This window comes from Rana temporaria, chromosome 4, assembly GCF_905171775.1.
Source record: "Rana temporaria chromosome 4, aRanTem1.1, whole genome shotgun sequence".
In the NCBI taxonomy this organism is placed as follows: Eukaryota; Metazoa; Chordata; class Amphibia; order Anura; family Ranidae; genus Rana; species Rana temporaria.
This window is the reverse complement of record NC_053492.1, coordinates 44510115-44538001: the sequence shown is the minus strand read 5'-3', so window position 1 is coordinate 44538001 and position 27887 is coordinate 44510115. Positions and strand designations below refer to the sequence as shown.

General features: G+C 47.2%; 1 protein-coding gene across 1 annotated transcript in view; it reads left to right on the top strand.

The window, feature by feature from the left end:
* Positions 1–787: 787 nt before the first annotated feature.
* EFHC1 (EF-hand domain containing 1) overlaps positions 788–27887 on the top strand; it is a 30318-nt gene continuing 3218 nt past the window's right edge. Inside the window, exons 1-9 of the mRNA XM_040348343.1 lie at positions 788–932; positions 7768–7989; positions 12541–12828; positions 13974–14123; positions 15480–15672; positions 18217–18437; positions 21028–21168; positions 25082–25295; positions 26355–26502. Coding sequence (XP_040204277.1) covers positions 870–932; positions 7768–7989; positions 12541–12828; positions 13974–14123; positions 15480–15672; positions 18217–18437; positions 21028–21168; positions 25082–25295; positions 26355–26502 — 1640 coding nt within the window. The 5' untranslated portion in view covers positions 788–869. The remainder of the gene's footprint in view (positions 933–7767; positions 7990–12540; positions 12829–13973; positions 14124–15479; positions 15673–18216; positions 18438–21027; positions 21169–25081; positions 25296–26354; positions 26503–27887) is intronic.

Sequence of the window (27887 nt, the reverse complement as noted above, 5' to 3'; positions counted from 1 at the left end):
AAGTCTCTTACGCCGTCGTATCTTAGTTGCATATTTACGCTGGCCGCTAGGTGGCGCTTCCGTCGATTTACGCAAGGAATATGCAAATTAGGTAGATACGCCGATTCAGAAACGTACGTCCACCCGGCGCATTTTTTTACGTTGTTTACGTTAGGCTTTTTCCGGCGTAAAGTTACCCCTGAGGTGTATCCTATGTTAAGTATGGACGTCGGGCCAGCGTTGAATTTTCCGTTGATTACGTCATTTGCGTAAGTCGTTGGCGAATAGGGCTTTTCGTAATTTACGTTCACGTCGAAAGCATTGGCTTTTTGCGGGTTAATTTGGAGCATGCGCACTGGGTTACGTTCACGGACGGCGCATGCGCCGTTAGTCAAAAACTTCATTTACGTGGGGTCATGTTTTATTTCCATTAAAACACGCCCACCTCTTCACAATTTGAATTAGACGCGCTTACGCCGGCAGATTTACGCTACGCCGCCATAACTTAGGGCGCAGGTTCTTAGTGAATACAGAACCTGCCTCACTAAGTTACGGCGGCGTAGCGTATCTGAGATACACTACGCCCGCACAAAGTTACGGCGGGCTATCTGAATCTAGCCCCTTGTCTTTTTTGTGTGCATATCAGCAAAAACAAGAAACACGTGAGTCAGCCTTGTTGGGTGGTAATGAAGTGGTTAAGGATTGCGGTGGAGGAAATACATCATTACATCCTGTATAGAGGATAACATGAAGCATTCTCAGCTGTCCGTCAGCACCAGGGGGCGTGTCCGGCCAGTCTGTTTACTGTTCCCATGGAGACCAGAGTCTGGATGCTGCTTGGAGACACAGCAAGCTGGAGAGTAACTGTGTAAGAGAGTCACCCAGAGACCATGTCCTCCCACCCTGTCCATGGGCTGCCATTCCTGCCTGGGAACACCTACCGAGACCCAACGGTAAGTCACCCCTTTGCCTGTGCCATATGCAGAGGGTCTGCCACACACGGCTCCCTCTTATATACAGCTTGTATATCTCTTCTTATACCACATCTCAATGTCACCCTCTTTCCCGACTATCTCCTATACATTAGATGAGGGTCATATGTAACAAAACTAAAATCAAATATTCCACGCCCTACAAATAGGATCTGTACTAATTATAGACCCAATGATACATTTGTATATAAGTACTTTGCTGTCGCTCGTCTCTTGTACCCGAATTCCTCCGTCTCCGGCTGTCCCTCTTTTCCCATCTGATGGGTCTGTATAAATACCGGTACTCTTTAGCTCTTGGATTGCAGCCGGCACATTGTGCTATTGCCTATTTGTACCCCAAAACATGAAGGAGAGGCGTCTGTGTCACCCACAGTCATGTGTTTCCCTATTGCTCCAGAAGGTGATGGAGTTTGGTCACTATGGGCAACTATAAAAAAAGTTTTTTCTTTTTGTCTTTTTTTTCTTTATTTTTTAATAATGAATTGTTTCTTTTTTTTTTTTTGCTGTTGTTGAAGAATGTAAGTAACTTAATACCTGAAAATCTGCCTTGTACATGAAAATTAGACACTACGTTCATTTTTAGGCCCTATTCACACTTGGTGATTCCAAATTGCATGGCCATCGTGGCACTCCAAACACGGTGCGACTTTTCTGCAACTGCCGCACACAACAGAATCGTGCTGAAATCACGCAAAATGCGCCTTTAAAAAACAGCGTGAAGCTTGTCGCCCAGAGATGAGCAGGGGCTTCTTTTGGGCAACAAATAGGGCAGCCCATTGAAGTGAATCGTACTTAGAATCGCCCACACAAAATAACAAGGGGAAACCTTCACACTAACCCTTCCTATGACCACAACACTTACCCTCTCTAAATCCCCAACACAAATCCTCCTTATATCCCTAACACTAACCCTTCCTTTAACCAGTGGCGTCATCACTAGGGGTGGTGTCACCTGGTGCGGTAAAATATGGTGTCACCCCCCCCCCCCCCCCAATAAAAAAATTCAAATATTTTTTACCCTACTGTTTGCCGTCTGTTCTCCTTTCTTCCCCTTTTCTCTCTCTCCCTATCCATCTTTCTTGTGCATTCTATCCCTTCTTCTTTCTCTCCATTTGTCTTTGTCCCCTCCCCCCACCTCTCTTTCTCCAGGACCGGAATTCACATCTCAGGAGCCTATAGGCCAGGGGCGTACCTAGAGCATTTGGCACCCGGGGCGGATCCAATATCTGGCACCCCCCCACGTTAAAATGTAAAAACACCCCACTGTGCATACCTCTGCATCCTTCAATATCTTTTTGTTACTACTGTGTACCCCCTCTCCACAACTGCACCTCTGGACCCCTTTACATTACACAGCCCCCTACATCAATGGACCCCTTTACATTACACAGCCCCCTGCATCACTGGACCCCTTTACATTACACAGCCCCCTGCATCACTGGACCCCTTTCAAATTACACAGCACCCTGTATCACTGGACCCCTTTACATCTCACAGCCCCCTTCACCTCTGGACCCTTTTACATTACACAGCACCCTGCACCTCTGGACCTCTTTATATTACACAGCCCCCTGCATCACTGGACCCCTTTAAAATTACACAGTACCCTGCATCACTGGACCCCTTTAGAATTACACAGCACCCTGTATCACTGGACCCCTTTACATTACACAGTACCCTGCACCTCTGGACCCCTTTACATTACACAGCACCCTGCATCACTGGACCCCTTTCAAATTACACAGCACCCTGTATCACTGGACCCCTTTACATCTCACAGCCCCCTTCACCTCTGGACCCTTTTACATTACACAGCACCCTGCACCTCTGGACCTCTTTACATTACACAGCCCCCTGCATCACTGGACCCCTTTAAAATTACACAGTACCCTGCATCACTGGACCCCTTTAGAATTACACAGCACCCTGTATCACTGGACCCCTTTACATTACACAGTACCCTGCACCTCTGGACCCCTTTACATTACACAGCACCCTGCATCACTGGACCCCTTTACATTACACAGCACCCTGCCACTCTGGACCTCTTTACATTACACAGCCCCCTGCATCACTGGACCCCTTTAAAATTACACAGTACCCTGCATCACTGGACCCCTTTAGAATTACACAGCACCCTGTATCACTGGACCCCTTTACATTACACAGTACCCTGCACCTCTGGAACCCTTTACATTACACAGCACCCTGCATCACTGGACCCCTTTACATTACACAGCACCCTGCCACTCTGGACCTCTTTACATTACACAGCCCCCTGCATCACTGGACCCCTTTACATTACACAGCCCCCTGCATCACTGGACCCCTTTACATTAAACAGCCCCCTTGCATCACTGGACCCCTTTCAAATTACACAGCACCCTGTATCACTGGACCCCTTTACATCTCACAGCCCCCTTCACCTCTGGACCCTTTTACATTACACAGCACCCTGCACCTCTGGACCTCTTTACATTACACAGCCCCCTGCATCACTGGACCCCTTTAAAATTACACAGTACCCTGCATCACTGGACCCCTTTAGAATTACACAGCACCCTGTATCACTGGACCCCTTTACATTACACAGTACCCTGCACCTCTGGACCCCTTTACATTACACAGCACCCTGCATCACTGGACCCCTTTACATTACACAGCACCCTGCCACTCTGGACCTCTTTACATTACACAGCCCCCTGCATCACTGGACCCCTTTAAAATTACACAGTACCCTGCATCACTGGACCCCTTTAAAATTACACAGGACACTGTATCACTGGACCCCTTTACATCTCACAGCCCCCTTCACCTCTGGACCCTTTTACATTACACAGTACCCTGCATCACTGGACCCCTTTAAAATTACACAGCACCCTGTATCACTGGACCCCTTTACATCTCACAGCCCCCTTCACCTCTGGACCCTTTTACATTACACAGCACCCTGCACCTCTGCACCCCTTTACATTACACAGCACCCTGCATCACAGGACCCCTTTACATTTCATAGCCCCCTGCATCACTGGACCCCTTTACACTTCACAGCCCTCTGCACCCCTTTACATTACACAGCACCCTGCATCACTGCACCCCTTTTACATTACACAGCCACCTGCACCTCTGGACCCCTGCATGTTACACAGACCCCCCTTCAGTGCAGACACCCCCCCCTCAGTGCAACCCCCCCTCAGTGCAAATCCCCCCCTCAGTGCAACCCACCCGGGGCAAACACCCCCCCTTAGTACAAACCCCCCTCAGTGCAAACCCCCCTTAGTGAAAACCCCCTCAGTGCAAACACCCCCTTAGTACATCCCCCCACCCCTTCAGTGAAATCCCTCCAAGTGCAAACACCTCAGATCATCGCAGGCAGCGCCACGGCACATGGACAGAAGGTCCCCTCGGCCCCTCCCCCTCTGTACACACAAACAGAGAGGAGGGGGCTGTGCCTGTGTGCCGACCACCGCTAACAGCCCGTGGCTGTGAGAGGAGGGGATGGATGGTGCTGCGGTGTCACCCCGCAACCCCCCTCCTATTGTACCGCGGCGCTCGGCGCTCCAATTCCGCGGCGCTCATCGCCGATTTTTAAATCGGGATGGTGTCACCCCTCTAGTGGGTGTCACCCGGGGCGGCCCGCACCCCCCTAGCAACGCCTCTGCCTATAACCCCAACACTAACCCTCCTTATATCCCCAACACTAACCCTCCCTATATCCCCAACACTAACCCTCCCTAAATCCCCAACACAAATCCTCCTTATATCCCTAACACTAACCCTTCCTATAACCCCAACACTAACCCTCCCTATAACCCCAACACTAACCCTTCCTATATCCCCAACACAAATCCTCCTTATATCCCTAACACTAACCCTCCCTAAATCCCCAACACAAATCCTCCCTATATCCCCAACACTAACCCTTCCTATAACCCCAACACTAACCCTTCCTATATCCCCAACACTAACCCTCCCTAAATCCCCAACACAAATCCTCCTTATATCCCTAACACTAACCCTTCCTATAACCCCAACACTAACCCTCCCTATATCCCCAACACTAACCCTTCCTATATCCCCAACACTAACCCTCCCTAAATCCCCAACACAAGTCCTCCTTATATCCCTAACACTAACCCTCCCTATATCCCCAACACTAACCCTCCCTAAATCCCCAACACAAATCCTCCTTATATCCCTAACACTAACCCTTCCTACAACCCCAACACTAACCCTCCCTATATCCCTAACACTAACCCTCCCTATATCCCCAACACTAACCCTCCCTAAATCCCCAACACAAATCCTCCTTATATCCCTAACACTAACCCTTCCTACAACCCCAACACTAACCCTCCCTATATCCCCAACACTAACCCTCCCTATATCCCCAACACTAACCCTCCCTATAACACTAACACTAACCCTCCCTATAACACTAACACTAACCCTCCCTATAACACTAACACTAACCCTCCCTATAACCCTAACACTAACCCTTCCTATAACCCTAACACTAACCCTCCCTATAACCCTAACACTAACCCTTCCTATAACCCAAACACTAACCCTCCCTATAACCCTAACACTAACCCTCCCTATAACCCTAACACTAACCCTCCCTATAACCCTAACACTAACCCTCCCTATAACCCTAACACTAACCCTTCCTATAACCCAAACACTAACCCTCCCTATAACCCTAACACTAACCCTCCCTATAACCCTAACACTAACTCTCCCTATAACACTAACACCAACTTTACCTATATCCCAAACACTAGCCCTTCCTATTTCCCAAACACTAGCCCTTCCTATATCCCAAACACTAGCCCTTCCTATATCCCTAACATTAACTCTTCCTATAACACTAACCCTCCCTATATCCCAAACACTAGCCCTTCCTATAACCCTAACACTAACCCTCCCTATAACACTAACACTAACCCTTCCTATAACCCAAACACTAACCCTCCCTATAACCCTAACACTAACCCTCCCTATAACCCTAAAACTAACCTTCCCTATACGCCTCCATGTTAAGCCTTTTTGGAACTGTAACCCTAAGGCTTGGCTCACAGCTACAGGTTCGACCAAGGGCAGGGGCATTTGGAATGGGCTGCTCTATTCACAAGAAATTCCAGAATTGTGGCAAAACACGCTATTTCTTAATGGAACCCCAAATGCAGTGCGATTTTTCTGCAATTGTAGAGTGACACATTGCGCTAAAATCACAGCAAAAATTGCACTGCCAAACGCTGGACTGGAAAGAGAGAGTCTTTGTACTCCTCACCTGGTTGTCCCCACACACGTTTGTCTCCATCTGAAACAAATAAGTTCATCTTGGGCCCCATACTCACGAGCAAACATGTCTGCTGAAACTGGCCCGCAGGCCAGTTTCAGCAGACATGTTTGGTCGTGTGTGGGCGCGAGCGGGCCGAATTCCAGCAAACATTTGCCCGCCGGGCCTTTTCCCAGCAGACAAATATTCCTGGACTTGTTTTAAAACAGTCCGCTGGAATTCTGCCCGCTCGGACATGTACGGTCGTCAGTACAGACCTACCGTACATGTCCAGGCGCCCGCCGTCCCTCGCATGCGTCGAATGACTTCGACGCATGCGTGGAAGCATTTTAAAGGCGGGCCGCCCACGTCGCCGCGTCATTGTCGCGGCGACACCGCGTCATCGACGCGGCGACACCGCGGACACGCCCCGCGTATTGTTTACGCGCGGACTTCTGTACGATGGTGTGTACAACCATCGTACAGAAGCCCTCTGGCAGACATGTATGGTGAAAACGGTCCGACGGACCGCTTTCACCATACATGTTTGGTCGTGAGTACCCGGCCTTGGTCTCATCAGACCACAGGACGTAGTTCCAGTAATCCATGTCCTTAGTCTGCTTGTCTTCAGCAAACTGTTTGCGGGCTTTTCTTGTGCATCATCTTTAGAAGAGGCTTCCTTCTGGGATGACAGCCATGCAGACCAATTTGATGCAGTGTGCGGCGTATGGTCTCGCACTGACAGGCTGACCCCCCTCCCCTTCAACCTCTACAGCTATGCTGGCAGCACTCATACGTCTATTTCCCAAAGACAACCTCTGGATATATGATGCTGAGGACGTGCACTCAACTTCTTTGGTTGACCATGGCGAGGCCTGTTCTGAGTGGAACCTGTCCTGTTAAACCGCTGTATGGTCTTGGTCACCATTCTGCAGCTCAGTTTTAGGGTCTTGGCAATCTTCTTATAGCACAGGCCACCTTCATGTAGAGCAACAATTATTTTTTCAGATTCTCAGAGAGTTCTTTGCCATGAGGTGCCGTGTTAAACTTCCAGTGACCAGTATGAGAGATTGAGAGCGCTAACACCAAATTTAACACACCTGCTCCCAATTCACACCTGAGACTTTGTAACACTAACAAGTCACATGACACCGGGGACGCAAAATGGCTAATTGGACCCAATTTGGACATTTTCACTTAGGGATGTACTCACTTTTGTTGCTAGCGGTTTAGACATTAATGGCTGTATGTTGAGTTATTTTGAGGGGATAGCAAATTTACACTGTTATACAAGCTGTACACTCACTACTTTACATTGTAGCAAAGTGTCATTTCTTCAGTGTTGTCACATGAAAAGATAGAATAAAATATTTACAAAAATGTGAGGGGTGTACTTACTTTTGTGAGATACTGTATATATACTGTATACTTGGCCGTATATTATTTCAGAGTGACAGTCTTTTGTGTATGTTATCTCAAAAAATCTAATATATGTTATTCTTTTGAGTATTTCAGAAATCGGCTTTCCAACGCTCTCAGACGCTGACCTATCGGGATGGATTTAGTCGACCGGTGCTTCCAACAGTGGGGATCGGGCGAGACCCAATCACAGTGAACCAGCTGTCACAGGCTGAACTGGATGAGCTGGCTAATAAGAGACCAACACTGACCTATGGCCAAGCAAAGCAAGCCCCATCGTCTACCTTCATTCCGGCACACGTGGCATTTGACAAGAAGGTAGATATTGGTCTGCTACTATATCATTGACATTCTTTACAGATTTTATGCTCGTAATTATTTATATAATCATTTCCCTACCTGGACAGAACCAGTATTCTTAGGGTTTGCATATATTATAAATGTACAAGTCAGTCTGTATAAACCAGAGCATGACATTGAATATTGAACAGCAAGTACCAAACCATTCTCCATATAAAGACATGGATGAGCGAGTTTGGGGTGGAGGAATTTGACTGGCCTGTACAAAGTCCTGACCTCAACCCGTTAGAACACATTTGAAATGAATTAGAGTGGAGAATGTGAGCCAGGCCTTCTCATTCAACATCAGTGCCTGACCTCACCAATGCGCTTCTGGAAGAATGGTCAAACATTCTCATAGACACACTCCTAAACCTTTTGGACAGCCTTCCCAGAAGAGTTGAAGCAGTTATAGCTGCAAAGAGTGGGCCAAGTCAATATTGAGCGGGAGACGCGGCAGCAGTATAGTGCCGCTAAAAAAAGCGGCGATATACCGTCAGAATTGCTGCGGGATTCGGCCGCTAGTGGTGTGGTATTAACCCCCACTAGCGGCCGATAAAGAGTTAATACCGCCCGCAATGCGCCTCTGCAGAGGTGCATTGCGGGCAGTATTACAGCGGTTTCCCATTGTTTTAAATGGGAAGGAGCGGTATACATACCGCTCCTCTCACCGCTCCAAAGATGCTACTGACAGGAGATTTTTTTCTCTCCCACCAGCGCATCGCCTCAGTGTGAAAGCCCTAGGGCTTTCCCATTGAGAAGGCTGGGCAGGGGTTTTTCAGGCGGTATAGCAGCGCTATTTTTACCGCTGTACCGCCTGAGAAATGCCTCAGTGTGAAAGGGGTCTTAGACTGTGATGCCATTAAAGTTCTTGTGCGTGTAAAGGCAGGTGTCCCAATACTTTTGACAATATAGTGTAGGGAACAGTATAGGGGAGCCAGAAGGGAACAGTATAGAGGAGCCAGGAGGGAACAGTATAGAGGAGCCAGGAGGGAACAGTATAGAGGAGCCAAGAGGGAACAGTATAGAGGAGCCAGGAGGGAACAGTATATTGGAGCCAGGAGGGAACAGTATAGCGGAGCCAGGAGGAAACAGTATAGGGGAGCCAAGAGGGAACAGTATAGGGGAGCCAGGAGGGAACAGTATAGGGGAGCCAGGAGGGAACAGTATAAGGGAGCCAGGAGGGAACAGTATACAGGAGCCAGGAGGGAACAGTATAGGGGAGCCAGGAGGGAACAGTATAGCGGAGCCAGGAGGGAACAGTATAGGGGAGCCAGGCAGGAACAGTATAGAGGAGCCAGGAGGGAACAGTATAGCGGAGCCAGGAGGAAACAGTATAAGGGAGGCAGGAGGGAACAGTATACAGGAGCCAGGAGGGAACAGTATACGGGAGCCAGGAGGGAACAGTATAGGGGAGCCAGGAGGGAACAGTATAGGGGAGCCAGGAGGGAACAGTATAGGGGAGCCAGGAGGGAACAGTATAGGGGAGCCAGGAGGGAACAGTATAGGGGAGCCAGGAGGGAACAGTATAGAGGAGACAGGAGGGAACAGTATAAAGGAGCCAGGAGGGAACAGTATAGCGGAGCTAGGAGGAAACAGTATAGGGGAGCCAGGAGGGAACAGTATAAAGGAGCCAGGAGGGAACAGTATAGCAGAGCCAGGAGGAAACAGTATAAGGGAGCCAGGAGGAAACAGTATAAGGGAGCCATGAGGGAACAGTATAGGGGAGCAAGGAGGGAACAGTATAAAGGAGCCAGGAGGGAACAGTATAAGGGAGCCAGGAGGGAACAGTATAGGGGAGCCAGGAGGGAACAGTATAGGGGAGCCAGGAGGGAACAGTATAGGGGAGCACGGAGGGAACAGTATAGAGGAGCAGGAGGGAACAGTATAAGGGAGCCAGGAGGGAACAGTATAGAGGAGCCAGGAGGGAACAGTATAGGTTAGCCAGGAGGGAACAGTATAAGGGAGCCAGGAGGGAACAGTATACAGGAGCCAGGAGGGAACAGTATAGGGGAGCCAGGAGGGAACAGTATAGCGGAGCCAGGAGGGAACAGTATAGGGGAGCCAGGCAGGAACAGTATAGAGGAGCCAGGAGGGAACAGTATAGCGGAGCCAGGAGGAAACAGTATAAGGGAGGCAGGAGGGAACAGTATACAGGAGCCAGGAGGGAACAGTATACGGGAGCCAGGAGGGAACAGTATAGGGGAGCCAGGAGGGAACAGTATAGGGGAGCCAGGAGGGAACAGTATAGGGGAGCCAGGAGGGAACAGTATAGGGGAGCCAGGAGGGAACAGTATAGAGGAGACAGGAGGGAACAGTATAAAGGAGCCAGGAGGGAACAGTATAGCGGAGCTAGGAGGAAACAGTATAGGGGAGCCAGGAGGGAACAGTATAAAGGAGCCAGGAGGGAACAGTATAGCAGAGCCAGGAGGAAACAGTATAAGGGAGCCAGGAGGAAACAGTATAAGGGAGCCATGAGGGAACAGTATAGGGGAGCAAGGAGGGAACAGTATAAAGGAGCCAGGAGGGAACAGTATAAGGGAGCCAGGAGGGAACAGTATAGGGGAGCCAGGAGGGAACAGTATAGGGGAGCCAGGAGGGAACAGTATAGGGGAGCACGGAGGGAACAGTATAGAGGAGCAGGAGGGAACAGTATAAGGGAGCCAGGAGGGAACAGTATAGAGGAGCCAGGAGGGAACAGTATAGGTTAGCCAGGAGGGAACAGTATAGGGGAGCAGGAGGGAACAGTATAGGGGAGCCAGGAGGAAACAGTATAGGGGAGCCAGGAGGGAACAGTATAGGGGAGCGAGGAGGGAACAGTATAGGGGAGCGAGGAGGGAACAGTATAGAGGAGCCAGGAGGAAACAGTATAGGGGAGCCAGGAGGGAACAGTATAGGGGAGCCAGGAGGTAACAGTATAGGGGAGCCAGGAGGGAACAGTATAGTGGAGTCAGGATGGAACAGTAAAGAGGAGCCAGGAGGGAACAGTATAGGGGAGCCAGGAGGAAACAGTATAGGGGAGCCAGGAGGGAACAGTATAGGGGAGCCAGGAGGGAACAGTATAGGGGAGCCAGGAGGGAACAGTATAGCGGAGCCAGGAGGGAACAGTATAGAGGAGCCAGGAGGGAACAGTATAGTGGAGCCAGGAGGGAACAGTATAGGGGAGCCAGGAGGGAACAGTATAGGGGAGCCAGGAGGGAACAGTATAGGGGAGCCAGGAGGGAACAGTATAGAGGAGCCAGGAGGGAACAGTATAGGGGAGCCAGGAGGGAACAGTATAGAGGAGCCAGGAGGGAACAGTATAGTGGAGCCAGGAGGGAACAGTATAGGGGAGCCAGGAGGGAACAGTATAGGGGAGCAGGAGGGAACAGTATAGGGGAGCCAGGAGGGAACAGTATAGGGGAGCCAGGAGGGAACAGTATAGGGGAGCCAGGAGGGAACAGTATAGGGGAGCCAGGAGGGAACAGTATAGGGGAGCAGGAGGGAACAGTATAGGGGAGCCAGGAGGGAACAGTATAGGGGAGCCAGGAGGGAACAGTATAGAGGAGCCAGGAGGGAACAGTATAGGGGAGCCAGGAGGGAACAGTATAGAGGAGCCAGGAGGGAACAGTATAGTGGAGCCAGGAGGGAACAGTATAGGGGAGCCAGGAGGGAACAGTATAGGGGAGCAGGAGGGAACAGTATAGGGGAGCCAGGAGGGAACAGTATAGGGGAGCCAGGAGGGAACAGTATAGGGGAGCCAGGAGGGAACAGTATAGGGAAGCCAGGAGGGAACAGTATAGGGGAGCAGGAGGGAACAGTATAGGGGAGCCAGGAGGGAACAGTATAGGGGAGCCAGGAGGGAACAGTATAGGGGAGCCAGGAGGGAACAGTATAGGGGAGCCAGGAGGGAACAGTATAGAGGAGCCAGGAGGGAACAGTATAGAGGAGCCAGGAGGGAACAGTATAGGGGAGCCAGGAGGGAACAGTATAGAGGAGCCAGGAGGGAACAGTATAGGGGAGCCAGGAGGGAACAGTATAGGGGAGCAGGAGGGAACAGTATAGGGGAGCCAGAAGGAAACAGTATAGGGGAGCCAGGAGGAAACAGTATAGGGGAGCCAGGAGGGAACAGTATAGTTCAGGGGGGCCAATAGGAAACAGTATAGGGGGGCCAGGAGGAAACTGGTGGGCACAATACTGGCATCTTTAGTAATTTTCCTCATGCAGAGTAGCTCAAGGAAGCTGCTGGAATGTCACTGCAATGCCCGCAATGCCCACAATGCCGCTGGAATGTCTGGAATGCCGCTGGAATGTCACTACAATGCCGATGGAATGTCCGGAATGCCCGATTCCTGCCCGCTCTCCTCTCTCTCCTCCCTCCTGAGTGATGTCACACATTCACATGCAGGTGTTCTGACAAATTGTCAACGCTTGAGAAACGCTGCACTAAGTGGTTGGATACATTTATTATCACAGCATTGTTTGTTTTTTATCTTATAATACTGTTTACATTAAACTAAGAACATTATTCTTTTTTTTTTCTAATTGCAGGTGTTAAAATTTGAGGGCTACTTCCAGGAGACTGTCCCCGTCTCCCAGGATGAGCACTACAGGGTGCGCAGAGTATGTATGTACTACTACCTAGAAGATGACAGCATATCAGTGGTGGAACCCCCAGTTGAGAACTCCGGAATACCTCAGGGAACGTTCATCAAGCGCCAGAGACACCCCAAGAATGACAACGGTGACCCCTATCACTGGAGGGACCTTAACGTGGCCATCAACATCATGTTGTATGGAAGGACCTTTCGTATCATCAGCTGTGACCAATTTACAAAGGTACCCTACAGACCATGCAGAGGAGCGTAAAACATAATGGCACCCAGATCTGGGAAAAGGCCCCATGGGGTACAGGCTAGGATAGCAAAACTCCAGACAGAGATGGGAAAAAATTTTGAAAAAATTATGTAAATGTCCATTTATTATTGTAGGGGACTCCTTGTAGCTCTCCCTGTGGTCCAGACACCCTTCCCACACAACGTAGGCAGGCTGGTGACCTCACTTTATAAGTCAGGCAATATAACCTGGTCACCAACTCCCATTGTGATTGGACGATTAAGAAAAAGCAGCTCACTGATGAGCAGGACCGCCATCAGGGGGGTACAGGCATTACACCTGTAAGGGTGTATTTCATCATTTTATCCCTCCCTTCCCCACCCAGTTTTTTTTCTTTTATTATTTTTTCTTTTGTCTGACCCCCCTCCCACCTTTAGCATCTCGCCACAGGGGCAACCGCCCCCCTCCCCCACGCTTTTTTGTTTTGTTTGTTACCACAATCGCCCCCCCCGCGCTTATCTCCCAGCAGGAGAGAGGAGGGCCTCCCCCGGTTCTCTGCTCCAGGGGGGCCCTGCCTAAAGCTGTGTATGGGGCCCCAACATTTGTGATGGCTGCCCTGCTGATGAGGTCACTGGTCTGCTCTCTCCTCCTGTAAGCACATTTACTGTAAATTGTAGATTGACAACACAGTGCAATGTAATAGAGCTCCAAATTTACTCAGATTGTTGCCTCTGTGCAGGAGTTTATCACAAGAGATTTATAGTACAGTATTTATGCTGGTTCTATATTCACATATATATACACACACACACACATATATACACACACACACACATATATATATATACACACACACACATATATATACACACACACACACACACATATATATACACACACATATATACACACACACACACACACACACATATATACACACACATATATACACACACACACACACACACACACATATATACACACACACACACACACACATATATACACACACACACACACACACACACATATATATATATATATATTACACACACACACACATATATACACAAACACACACACATATATATACACACACACACACATCAGCTGATTCTCTTCTTATACAAATTAATCTTCATACACAGGATTTCTTGGAAAGTGAAGGCATTGAACTGAACCCTATAGAAGGGATCCCTACTGATCCTTACACCGAGCTACGCAAACAGCCTCAACGCACCTACAATACCCCGTCTGATTTTGACAGACTCAAGCAGTTCCTAACAATGGATCGCAAGGTATTTATCTATCTATGTGTTATTTTATCTGTCTGTCTGTCTGTCTATTATACTGTCTGTCTGTCTGTCTGTCTATCTGTCTATCTTTTATACTCTCTCTCTCTCTCTCTATCTATCTTTTATACTCTATCTATCTATCTTTTATACTCTATCTATCTATCTATCTATCTATCTATCTATCTATCTATCTATCTATCTATCTATCTATCTATCTATCGATCTATCTATCTATCTTTTATACTCTCTCTCGCTCTATCTTTTATACTATCTATCTATCTATCTATCTATCTTTTATACTCTCTATCTATCTATCTATGGGCCAGATCCACGTAGCCTGGCGCATTGTTCCGTCCGGCGTTGCATATATCTGATACACTACGCCGCCGTAACTTACAGCGTATTTTCCTTATCCTGAAAGAATTTCCGCCGTAAGTTACAGCGGCGTAAGGGCGCGCAATTCAAATGGATGAGATGGGGGCGTGTTTTATGTCAATACGTCTTGACCCGACGTAAATGACGTTTTTTTTTAACGGCGCATGCGCCGTCCGTGGAGGTATCCCAGTGCGCATGCTCGAAATTAACCCGCAACAAGCCAATGCTTACGACGTGAACGTCATTCTACGCAAAGCCCTAAAAGCGAACGACTTACGCAAACGACGTAAAATTTAAAAAATTCGACGCGGGAACGACGGCCATACTTAACATCGAGTATGCCTCATATAGCAGGGGTAACTATACGCTGAAGAAAGCCTTACGGAAATGACGTAAAAAAATGCGCCAGCCGGACGTACGTTCGTGGATCGCCGTATCTAGCTAATTTGCATACTCGACGCGGAAATCTACGGAAACGCCACCTAGCGGCCAGCGTAAATATGCACCTTAGATCCGACGGCGTACTAGACGTACGCCAGTCGGATCTAGCCCAGCTTCAGGCGTATCTTGTTTTGTGGATACAAAACAAAGATACGCCGGAGCAAACTAGAAGTTACGCGGCGTATCAATAGATACGCCACAGTGTAACTGCTTCGTGGATCTGGCCCTATCTATCTATCTTTTATACTCTCTATCTATCTATCTATCTGCGCTTCCCCTAACTTCCGGAAGTGCAGGAACTACTTTAATGTCACTGTAAATTGAATTTGATAAGTCAGTGTAAAGAAAAAGTATGGATGATAAAAGCACTTGTGGGTTTCGCCAAGTAATTGTGTATTCATTCTTTGTGGTCCGGGATCATGGCAGGGTTGTATCCTTTGCCTACATACTGTGTGTCCCTCCATCGTGTCTCACATTTGGCGATTGGCTGCTACAAGTAACATCCTGCACTCTCAGGCTCTTGACTGTTGTTTACCTTGAAAGGTGCTGCGTTTCTTCTCTCTGTGGGATGACTCGGACAGCATGTTTGGGGAGGCACGCCCGGTCATTATACATTACTACCTGGGGGATGACACGGTGGAGGTCCGAGAGGTCCATGAAAAGAATGATGGAAGAGATCCCTTCCCTGTGCTGATGAAGAGGCAGCACCTACCCAAATCCATTAAAGATTTAAAAGGTGAGAAGGTGCTCAGAAAATAGGATTTTTGTACTCACCGTAAAATCCATTTCTCTGAGTTCATAGACGGACACAGCATCCTTTGACAGTAGGGAAGCGGATATAACCCTACTGTCAAAGGATGCTGTGTCCGTCTATGAACTCAGAGAAATGGATTTTACGGTGAGTACAAAAATCCTATTTTTTCCTGTTCAATGCATGCAAAGTTATACTATATTACGAAAAAGTGTGAAAGGGGCCTTACCAAGGTCACAGTGCTTCCCTGGACAATGCTCGGATTGGCTTTGTTCTCCAGAAGGACAGTTACATTTTTGTTTAGGCATCATCCAAGGTCGCTCGCTACTTCCTTGACTGGTAATGGCCGAGAGATGACACAGATCAGCTTTCTCACCTTGTGACTTGCGACAATGTTACAGTCTTTTCACCTGGGGAGAGGAGACTGAGAATTCTTCCTCCAGCCTGCAGCTGACTGGTGACATCATCTCAACCTAGACAAAGTCAAAAATCTGGAGCTCAAAGATGGCATTTTAATTATAAAAGATTTTGGAGCAGATCCACAAAAGAATTACGCCGGCGTATCTATTGATACGCCACGTAATTTCAAACTTCCCGCGTCGTATCTTTGTTTTGTATCCACAAAACAAGATACGACGGCATCTGGGATCGATCCGACAGGCGTACGTGTTAGTACGCCGTCGGATCATAGGTGCATTTTTTCGGTGGCGTTTCCGTCTAATTCCGCGTCGAGTATGCAAATTAGCTAGTTACGGCGATCCACGAACGTACGTCCGGCGCATTTTTTTTACGTCGTTTGCGTTCGGCTTTTTCTGGCGTATAGTTACCCCTGCTATATGGTGGCGTACTCAATGTTAAGTATGGCCGTCGTTCCCGCCTCGCATTTTGAATTTTTTACGTCGTTTGCGTAAGTCGTTCGCAAATAGGGATTTGCGTAGAATGACGTCACCGTCGTAAGCATTGACTTGTTCCGGTTTAATTTCGAGCATGCGCACTGGGATACTCCCACAGACGGCGCATGCGCCGTTCAAAAAAAACGTTGTTTACGTCGGGTCACAACGTATTTACATAAAACACGCCCCATCACATCGAATTGAATTCCGCGCCCTTACGCCGCCAAAGATACACTACACCGCCATAACTTACGGCGCAAATTCTCTGAGGATTAAAAAAAAAAGTAAGTTACGGCGGCATAGTGTATCCTAGATACGCTACGCCCGGCGGTAATATGTGCCGCTGTACGTGGATCTGCCCCTTTGTTTCTCTGAAAATTGACACTGTGGCCTCATGCACACTAAACGTTTTCACAGCTGGTCTTAGGCTACCTTCACACTGAAGAGCTGGGTGCGCTGGCGGTAAAACACACATTTTGTTTACGATTTTCTGCCACTAGCGTTGCGGTTTTAACCCCCGCTAGCGGCCTGAAAAAAAAAACGCCCGCAAAACGCCTATTTGCGGGCGGGTTGGAGACACTACCCCATTGTTTTTAATGGGGAGGGGCACTATAGGAGCAGTATTTTTACCGCTCCTACCGCGCCTCAAAGATACGGCTGGCAGGACTTTTTTTTAGCGTCCCGCCAGCGCGATGCTCCAGTGTGACATCCCTGTCTCTAAAATCCCCTGCATGTTAGTCCATGCACACATAGGCATTTATAGGAGCTTAGAGGCAGGGGTGTTTGGAGGCAGAAAAAAACCCACTCAATCAAATCTGTAAAAGACTCTATAAAGTGGGAGGGCCATATGAAATGGCCTGGAGGGCCTTGTGTTTGACACATGTGGTGTACACAGTCACCTTACATCCATGTACAATAAATTTATGCTAAAGCGTTGGAGCCTGGGCTTTTTTTCAGGGGGAACTTCGTGGAACCGAGTTCCACCACCTCTGGCTCAGACCCCTTGGTGCCCGCTCTTCACAATCACTTGTAAACACAGAAGTCTGGTTTCTGTGTTTATAAGTGACAGCTCTGCACTCTGTATGTAATGCAATCCTGGTATTTAATGCCCCTTTAAGACCCTCCTACTGTTTTCGTGAAACTTGACTAAACACACCCAATATTTTGTGTGATTTGGGGTTTTGTGGGGCCGTGGTTAAGTTCCAGCACCTATTGTTGGAGAAAAAAGGCCCTGGTTGGAGCTCATGTTTATGGGCAAAACTAGGGTGACCACATTTCCAAACTACACCCCTCTTCCCAAAAACCAGCTTGTGCTGTAACAAATCACAAATTCCCGGCCAGGACAAGTACTGTCATTGAGTAAAGCGGTGATGTGGCGGCCTTTTTTGGGGGGGCATAAGATTGGTCCAGGGGGTGGCTGTGTCAGTTTCATCCCGGGACACTGTATTGTGCTGGAATGAAGGTGCCCGGGACAGACCTGCAAAATGCCACGGGCAATCCAGGACACGTGGTCACCCTAGGCCAAACACAACCGCCTGTAATTATTCCTGAGCCAGGTCTGGTACCCCTTATTGTGAGGTTGGGTCAGGTTTATTTATTTAGGTCTCTTTAGTAATGTCTCTTTTCCCCCGTACAGACACCTTCCCTCAATGTGTCCTGGAGATGTCAGACCAGGAGGTGAGGGAGTGGTACTCGCCCCGAGATTTCATGGTGGGGAGTCACATCACAATCCTGGGCCGGAAGTTCTTCCTGTATGACTGCGATGCTTACACGCGAGACTTCTACCAGAAGAACTTGGCGGTCGCGGACCTGACGCCTGTTAGTGTGGAGAAGAAGGTGAATGAAGAAGTGAAACAGGTAAGGATATAGTAGGAGCTTTGTGTTATGGCATACAGTTTTATTGTACGGAAGTGTCTGGAATTCCCTTACATTATGGACAAGGTGCTCTAATGTCTCACTATGTGTAGGCACTTGTGAAGGCCCTTTTTTCAAGTCAAAAAAATCGTTGGACGTTTTTTCACCTTAATGCATACAATGCAATGCAATGCAAAACATGTACCTTTACAACCCCTTTAACATGGTAGTAAAGCTATTTTTTGGACTTGTACCTACAGGTAAGCCTATAATAGGACTTGCCTGTAGGCACATTGAATATCTTCTAAACTTGAGCTATTCCCACTGGATGCAGGCAGCGACGTTACCGACCCATGTGCTCTGAAGGTCTGGCATACCGTGCCAAACCTTCAGAACTCCATGCCACAGCTGATGGCCCCCACGTGCATGTGCAGGAGTGACTTCATTGAGGCCCCGGCCACTTATACAGCCATAGCCCGCTAACCTGGAAAGAAGACCGAGTGAAGATATAAGCCCTGTCAGTAGTAACAGTGCGCTGCTGGAGGGCTTTGTTTTAAGGTAAGTATTTCATAATGTGCTAGTATGCAATGCAATACATGATCCTGACCTCCCTGGGGCCCTAAGCAAAATTCCATGTCACATTAAAGTAGGAGAAGCGGGGGGGGGGGGGGGGGGGGGGGGCGCTGCCGACAGTGACATATCACATTAAAGTTGAGAAGCGGGGGGAGGGGTTGTTCTGCTGTCGGAAATTACATCTTAAATTACAGTGAGAAGCGGGGAGTGCTGACTTCTTACCTCTTCTCCCATGCAGCCAGCGAGTTGAGAAGCGGGGTGAGGGGCCAAAAATCACTTCTCACCAGGTGGGGCCTCTAGTAATTTGGGGGGCCCTATGCAGCTTTGCGGGGCCCTAAGTGGCTTGCATAGTGAGCCTATAGCAGTGATGGCGAACCTTGGCACCCCAGGTGTTTTGGAACTACATTTCCCATGATGCTCATGCACTCTGCAGTGTAGCTGAGCACCATGGGAAATGTAGTTGCAAAACATCTGGGGTGCCAAGGTTCACCATCACTGGCCTATAGGGTGGATCAGCCCTGATAGGCAAGAAAAGAAAGATAAAGAAGCTGCACACTCAGTAAGTGGTTAAATCAGCCTTCAAAAATGTAATGTTATACACAGATCTTCATGGGATATGATCCCTGTCATAACATAACGAAGAGAAATTGCGCCAGATCCAGAGGGGAGGTGACAGCTTTCACCCGTTCCAATGACAAATATCAGAGCTTGGATTTCTCCTCACTTTAGAAAGACTTTCTCTCACTTCCTGTTGTATCTCCAAGACAAGAGGTGAGGGGAAAAGTCTAACAAAATGGGGATACACCCAACCGAAGTTCTACTGTTTTATGCCCACTGTGTGAAACGCCAATAAACATTTGGGCCAACTGCCAGTATTTTTACTGGCAGATAGTAAAAAATGGGCACTTTTCGTCTGCCAGTAAATTATATGGCTGTGACAGCTCGGAACTGTGCATATGCAGTTATCAATCCATCCAATCAGAACCCAAGACACTGGCTTTTGCTGGTGTTCTCATCCCCGGCGTGAGATAGAGGGGGTAAAGGCAGTGGCGTATCTAGGGTCTGGCAGCCCTGCCAAGTGCCATGGGTGCCATATGAAGGGGGCGCTGTTGAGTGGCTGGGCAGCAAGGCACTTACCAGGGCCTGAGGGTCTCTTCTTCCCTCCTCCCGAGCATAGGCAGGATCTCCTTTTCAGCACCTTTGCTAATTAACAATGGCAGCGCTATCCCTGCTGCGTTCAGCGACAGCCCTCCCTGTTCTCCCAGGCTCTCCTATTCCATCTGGTCGGATTGGCAGCGCACAAAGAAGAAGGAGGAATATCAGTTTCTTCCTCTCCTCTGTGAAAACTGAGGCCTTAAGTGATGAAGATTTCATCACTTCCAGTATTGGTTCTGCATTTACCTGGCCTTGGAGGGCAGAGGAGGGATCAGGGGTCTAATAAACCCCAGATTTCTCCATAAAGAGGATATGTCACTACCCAAGGTATCTCAAGGGATGATAAATATCACTAGTTTTGTTAGCTGTTTTTTTGTTAAGGTTATCTGAAAGATGGGTTTCAAATGTTTCGACAGGGGCACCGTTTCAGTGCTTGCCATAGGCGCTATTTTCACTAGATACGCCTCTATAAATATAATTGAGGTGAAAACCCCTTTAATATCTACCTTAAATAAGATTTCTAATTGCACATTCTACTTTTTTGAAGCCTAAATAATGGAATTCAAACGTATAACTGTAATTTTATAACTTTTGAAACTTCCAGTAAAATTTGTCAGTAAATTTCAATCTGGTAGGTTGGCAACACTGCATTTGGGTTGTTACTAGTCACCTTCCCTAACGTATAAATGAGCAATAGAGGGACCCTTGACAGCCTTTATGTTAGAATAATGACCCAGAATACATCCTTCCAGGAAATACACCATTGTTTTCCTGTAGTATAAATGGTGGTGGTTATACAGGGCGATGGTTCCTCCTGCTATCCTGATATTGTGTGATCTGTATCTCTCTTCCTTTGTGTCACCAGGAGATCCCTCCTTATAATGGTTTCGGCCTGCTGGAAGACTCTCTTCAGAACTGTCTGACTCTGGTTCCCAAGCCGCCCAAGAAAGACGTGATTAAAATGTTAGAGAACGACCACAAAGTCCTGAGATATGCAGCTAGTCTGGTAAGAAGGAATTATCAGTCGAGGTTAACAGACACCAAACCCCACGTGCTGAGTTCATATTCACATTATATTGCCTGACCAGCCGGGCTGCATGCTCGGATAAGGGTCTGGAATGGATTTTGGGGGGGCTCCCCTCAGAATCCATACTAGACCCGAAGGGCCTTGCATGGACCTGGAATAGAACCCCACGCAGTTTTGTCCGCAATTTTCTTTTACATTTAGCTGTCAGCGGGGGACAGCCGACGACTCATGTTAAGGATACTGCAGGCAGCTTCCCCACCACCTCCTTAGCAACCAGCTAAATACAGAGTTTGAAGTTCTGTTCACTCACTTTTGTTTGTGAAAAACAGATGTCAGCGGACATGAAAACAAATGTAAAAATGTACATGCGTATCCGTTTTTGATCCATTTTTTTACAACAAAAAAAGGTGACTGAATTGAACTAAGAAACTGAACACACTGCACATCACCTTGAACACACCATCCCCACTGTGAAACATGGTGGTGGCAGCATTATGTTGTGGGGATGCTTTTTTTCAGCAGAGACAGGGAAGCTGGTCAGAGTTGATGGGAAGATAGATGGAGCCAAATACAGGGCGATCTTAGAAGAAAACCTGTTAGAGTCTGCAAAAGACTTGAGACTGGGGTGGAGGTTCACCTTCCAGCAGGACAACAATTCTAAACATACAGCCAGAGCTACAATGAAATGGTTTAGATCAAAACATATTCATGTGTTATAATGGCCCAGTCAAAGTCCAGACCTAAATCCAATTGAGAATCTGTGGCAGGACTTGAAAATTGCTGTTCACAGACGTTCTCCATCCAATCTGAAAGAGCTTGAGCTATTTTGCAAAGAAGAATGGGCAAAAATTTCACTCTCTAGATGTGCAAAGCTGGTAGAGACATCCCCAAAAAGACTTGCAGCTGTAATTGCAGCGAAAGGTTGTTTTACAAAGTATTGACTCAGGGCGGCGCCATACAAATGCACGCCACACTTTTCATATATTTATTTGTAAAAAAAAAAAAAAAAAAATTTAAAAACATTTTAAATTTTCCTTCAACTTCACAATTATGTGCCACTTTGTGTTGGTCTATCACATAAAATCCCAATAAAATACATTTACGTTTTTGGTTGCAACGTGACAAAAGGTGGAAAATTTAAAGGGGTATGAATACTTTTTCAATGAACTGTATGTGTGAATCGCTTGAGCTGCCAAAATTCATTTTTTTAAATTATGCAATATACAAGTCCAAATTAAAAACTTTACAAATAGCGGGCAGTGAAATATTACTTCCCAAAATACATTTAATAAAAGTAAGTATGGTAATTTTTATTATATATTTAGTTTTTATTATTATTTTAGATCATTTTTTATACTGTTTTTTTTTTTTTTATGGAAGGGGGCCCCAGGGTAGTTTCCCCTTTTGCCCCCTTATAAATCCAGCACTGCCTCCAGCAGCTAAGTGCCGAGAACCCTTGTTGGGGTTCAGGCATGTAATCTGTGTTGGTTCCATTTCTATATGTGAGTGGGGGTCAAAGAGCAGTTGCATTCAACTTACTTGATATAGATAAGTGTAGCCCCTGACATAGCCAAAGGGCCACATACAATATTTAGAGAATGTAAGCTGTTAAAGCCCCAAAACATGCAACAGGAGATGGTCAAAGGCTGTAGACAAGAGATATTAATGGCCAGATTCAGAGAGAGTTACGCCGGCGTATCAGTAGATACGCCGACGTAACTCTGAATCTGCGCCATCGTAAGTTTAAGTGTATGCTCAAACTGAGATACATTTAAACCTAGCTAAGATACGACAGCCTGCGCCGTCGTATCTTAGGGTGCAATATTTAGGCTGGCCGCTAGGTGGCGCTTCTGTTGAGTTCGGCGTAGAATATGTAAATGACTAGATACGCCTATTCATGAACGTACGTGCGCCCGTCGCAGTAAAGATACGTCGTTTACGTAAGGCGTTTTCAGGCATAAAGTTATTCCATCAAATAGTTAGACTAGTCAATGTTAAGTATGGCCGTCGTTCCCGCGTCGAAATTTGAAAATTTTACGTCGTTTACATAAGTCGTCCGTGAATGGGGCTGGACGTAATTTACGTTCACGTCGAAACCAATACGTCCTTGCGGCGTACTTTGGAGCAATGCACACTGGGATATGTACACGAACGGCGCATGCGCCATTCGTAAAAAACGTCAATCACGTCGGGTCACCCTCCATTAACATAAAGCACACCCCCTCATCCTAATTTGAATTAGGCGCGATTACGCCAGCTCCATTTACGCTACGCCGCAAGTTAGGAGGCAAGTACTTTGTGAATACAGTACTTGCCTCTCTGACTTAAGGCGGCGTAGCATAAATACGATACGCTACGCCACCTTAAAGTTGCAGCGCTCTCTCTGAATCCAGCTATAAGTAACTAGGGACAGCGGTAAAACGGCTCATATTGTTTTTCAACATTTTTGTTGGAAATTCACAAAATAACTGTAATTTAATGTTAGCACCCACCTACATTCTTAACAACTAGGAAATAGCTGGTTGTCAAGGAGCCAGCACCCATCGCATCCTTAACAACCAAGACTTGTGTGCTGTCAGCGGGATTTCTGCTGACCGCAGAATGCAAACAAAAATATAGCTTTTTTTTTTTTTTTTTTTAAGGATAGATTTTTTTTAAATGCCATTGGTGTCCACCCCCAATTCATTCCAGACCCGAAGAGCTTGGTGTGGATTGCCGTTCCCCCATACTTTTTCTTTTATTTTTATGCCAACTCCTGTTTTGTGTACATTCTGCTGTCAGCGGGCAATCCTACCGACTGCAGATGAGTCATGGTTGTTAAGGATACAGCAGGTGCCGGCTACTTGACAACAAACTGAAATAAAAATAAAAAATATGTCATGCATTAAAGCGGGGGTTCACCCTAAAACATCTACATACCGTTACATCCAGCATACTGCTGACATCAACAGTATGCTGGATTTTTTTTTTTTTTCGCTGTACTTACGTTTTTTCGTTGTTTTCACCCGGCTTCCGTGTTCTCGCTCCCCCGGGGAGTAGGCGTTCCTAAGACGACGCATAGATGATTGACGTGCGGGTAAAGCGCGACATCGCCTTCTGAAAATATCCAAGGGGGACTCGGCACTTTACGGCGCATGCGCAGTCAGCTCTACACGGCAGGCGCCGTATAGCGCTGTAAAGAGCCGAGTCCCCGTCGGATATTTTTTCGGAAGGCGATGACGCACTTTACCCGCACGTCAATCGTCTCCTGGGAGGATCAACACTCACTCCCAGGAGACATTGCGCAGAGCTCCCCGTCGGGGAAAAGGAGCGACACGCCCACTCCACGCAAGGAAGAAGACCCGGGAAAGTGAGGCTGAAGACAGGTAAGTGTACATATTTTAAAAAAAATGACAACGCTGCAAGCCTTTATTAAGGCTGCAGATAGGTTATCTAAAAAGTTAATTTTGAGGGTGAACCTCCGCTTTAATTTCCTTTACTGAATTGACTTTTTGCAGTATTTTAAATACCATTTTCAGTAAATTTGAGAAAAATGTGTCACACGACCCAAATACCACATGCAATATCCCTTAGTGAATTGAGCACACTGTTACTGGCAGGATCACTAGGTAAAAATAAAAAAGGTAAAAGAACAACTAATGCAGCCACCACATTAAAGGACTGGTATGCTGCAATAAATAGATGCACTTGAATTGTCTGCTTTTTTTTATTTTTTCTAAAAAAAAAATTTCACATCAGAGTTGCTTATAATATATGTATCTAGCCTTCTTCAAGCTTCCCCTGAGCCGTTTTAACTTGCTTGAGCATTCCCATTGACTTGCACAAGGGTGACAAGCCGTTTGGATCTAAACAAATGCCCATGTACTATACACATAAGCCTTTTTCTCCTTAGGACTCAATGAACCCTGAAGATAAAGGAAGACGTTTTATCCTCTCTTACTACCTCTCTCACGACATGATCAGCATCTATGAGCCTCAGATGCGAAATTCCGGGATTATTGGAGGAAAATTTCTAGAAAGGACCAAAGTCCCGAAACCAGGTTCTTCCATCGATAATCCCAGCTACTATGGTCCGTCAGACTTCAAAATTGGCTCCGTGGTGGAAGGTTTGTCACTTACCTTGGGATGCAATGGGTCCCACCTTAATAGGGTTTTCAACCTTATAGGGTTGAATTAGTAGTACTGTGGGCTTTAATAAGCCTTCCTCCCGTGTTGCACTGCAATATAAGGTAGCAGGATGGGTGGATGGGAAGTGGGCAAAGGAATTGGTAGTAGGAATATAGACATTGGGCCGGATTCAGATACATTGCAGTATCTGCCAGCACGGCGTAACATATGTCAGATACGGTACGCCGCCGTAACTTAGGGCGCAAGTTCCGTAAGCAGAAAGAACTTGCGCCCTTAATTACGGCGGCGTAACGTATGTGTGGCGGCGTAAGCCCGCCTAATTCAAATGGGGATGAGGTGGGCGTGTTTTATGGAAATCCACTGTGACCCCGACGTATTTGATGTATTTTATGAACGGCGCATGCGCCGTTCGTGAAAAAAATCCCAGTGCGCATGCTCGAAATTACGCCGCAAGTCGTCATTGCTTTAGACGTGAACGTAACTTACGTACAGCCCTATTCGCGAACGACTTACACAAAATTTTTAAAACTCGGCGTGGGCACGACGTCCATACTTAACATTAGCTACGCCTGATAGCAGGGGTAACTTTACGCGGGAAAAAGCCTAACGTAAATGACGTAAAAAAATGGGGCGGCCAGACATACGTTTCTGAATCGGCGTAAATACCTAATTAGCATATTCCTCGCGTAAATATACGGAAGCGCCACCTAGCGGCCAGCGTAAATATGCAGCCTAAGGTACGACGGTGTAAGACACTTACGCCGGTCGGATCTTAGGGAAATCTATGCGCAACTGATTCTATGAATCAGGCGCATAGATACGACGGCCCGCACTCAGAGATACGCCGTCGTATCTCCGTTCTGAATCCGGGCCATTATGTCACAAAGTTAAACAGTCCATGCATACTTTCTTTTTTTAAATTGCCTTTGATGCGTCTTAGTTTACTCTTGTGTACAAAAAAAAAAGGCTTTGATGAATTAAAAGTGATAGATATCCTCTTCCATCAATTCACCCTGCATTTCCTCTGTATTTTCCAGTGTTCAGGCACAGATTCATCATCACAAATGCAGACGAGTATGTCCTAAATTACATAAAGGCTCACAAAGACCAGTTTCCTAGTGAAGTGCTGAATTCACTGGAGAGTCACTTACATTATCGCCCACTAGAGGGAGACAGAGTACAAAGGTAAGAGAAATGTTTGCAGGAATTCGAATTCTAACTGCATTTAAAGGACATCATTGTCCCATTACAAGATCGTAGCCAACTACTAAACATATATAAAAATGCATCCAAACGTAACTTGCAAGTATTACAGAAAGGGTTAAATAATCCTAAAGCTTTAGTAACCACTTAATTTTCAATATGGAGATTATAAAAAACGGACAATTATTCATCCAATATTCTCATGTATACCAGGCTTTAGATAAACATCGGTCACTCTAAACAACTAAATTTTTGCAAGCTTTTGGGACAAACTGCCTCCTCCCAGGCCTTCAGTTGCTCACCCCCCGACCTCCCATAGTGGCCTACAGTGCCCTTTAAACTCTCATAGTGCCACCAAGCTCTTTGAGAACCCTTAGCCTCCTACAGTGCTCCCAAGCCTGTTATAGAGCCTAGCATACTAGCTCATTATGCAATACTCACCTCCGATCGAAGCCCCCACAGCCGTCCTCGTACAACGCTCGGGCGGCCCGACATCTTGCCCGGGGGTTACTTCCAAGTATTGCAGTTCTGGCGCTGTGATTGGCCGAAGCCGCGATGACATCACTCCCGCACATGTGCGCGGGAGCCACCGTTCACAGCACAGCCTCCATTAGGAACAGCACGCTCGCCGCTGCTAAAGTGAGCCCACGCCGTTGTCTATGGCGCATGCGCTGCAGACATCGGTGCCCGTGATTTTAGTAAACATGAGCTATTTCAAGCACAAATAGGAGATATTTCAATAGGAGATATTTCAATAGGAGATATTTCAAGCACCTACAGGTCAGCCCTAATCTAGGCTTACCTATAGGTTAAAGTGGTTGTAAAGGGTTTACAACCACTTTAATCATACCTGGAATTATAAGCCAACACACAGCTATAGATAAAAAACAGGGCTCAAAATGTCAAGTCCTGAGCTACTAGCCAGGCCTCAAGGGTTACTCGCCACCAGTTGCCCTACCTGACCGCGCCCCTAATCACGCCCTCATAAATTATCTCATGAAATGACACTTAAATGTTATATGCAGAATTACATTACAAAAATAAATATTAGCAACAACTTCATCAGTTCCCACCATTGCAGCGTGACCTGTGCCCACCATTGCAGCGTGACCTGTGCCCACCATTGCAGCGTGACCTGTGCCCATCATTGCAGCGTGACCTGTGCCCATCATTGCAGCGTGACCTGTGCCCCAAGTTGCAGCCTTAACGTGCCCCAAAATCCAGCCTCACCATGCCCCAAGTTGCAGCCTCCCCGTGCCCCAAAATCCAGCCTCACCGTGCCCCCAAAATCCAGCCTCACCGTGCCCCCAAAATCCAGCCTCACCGTGGCCCCCAAAATCCAGCCTCACCGTGCCCCCAAAATCCAG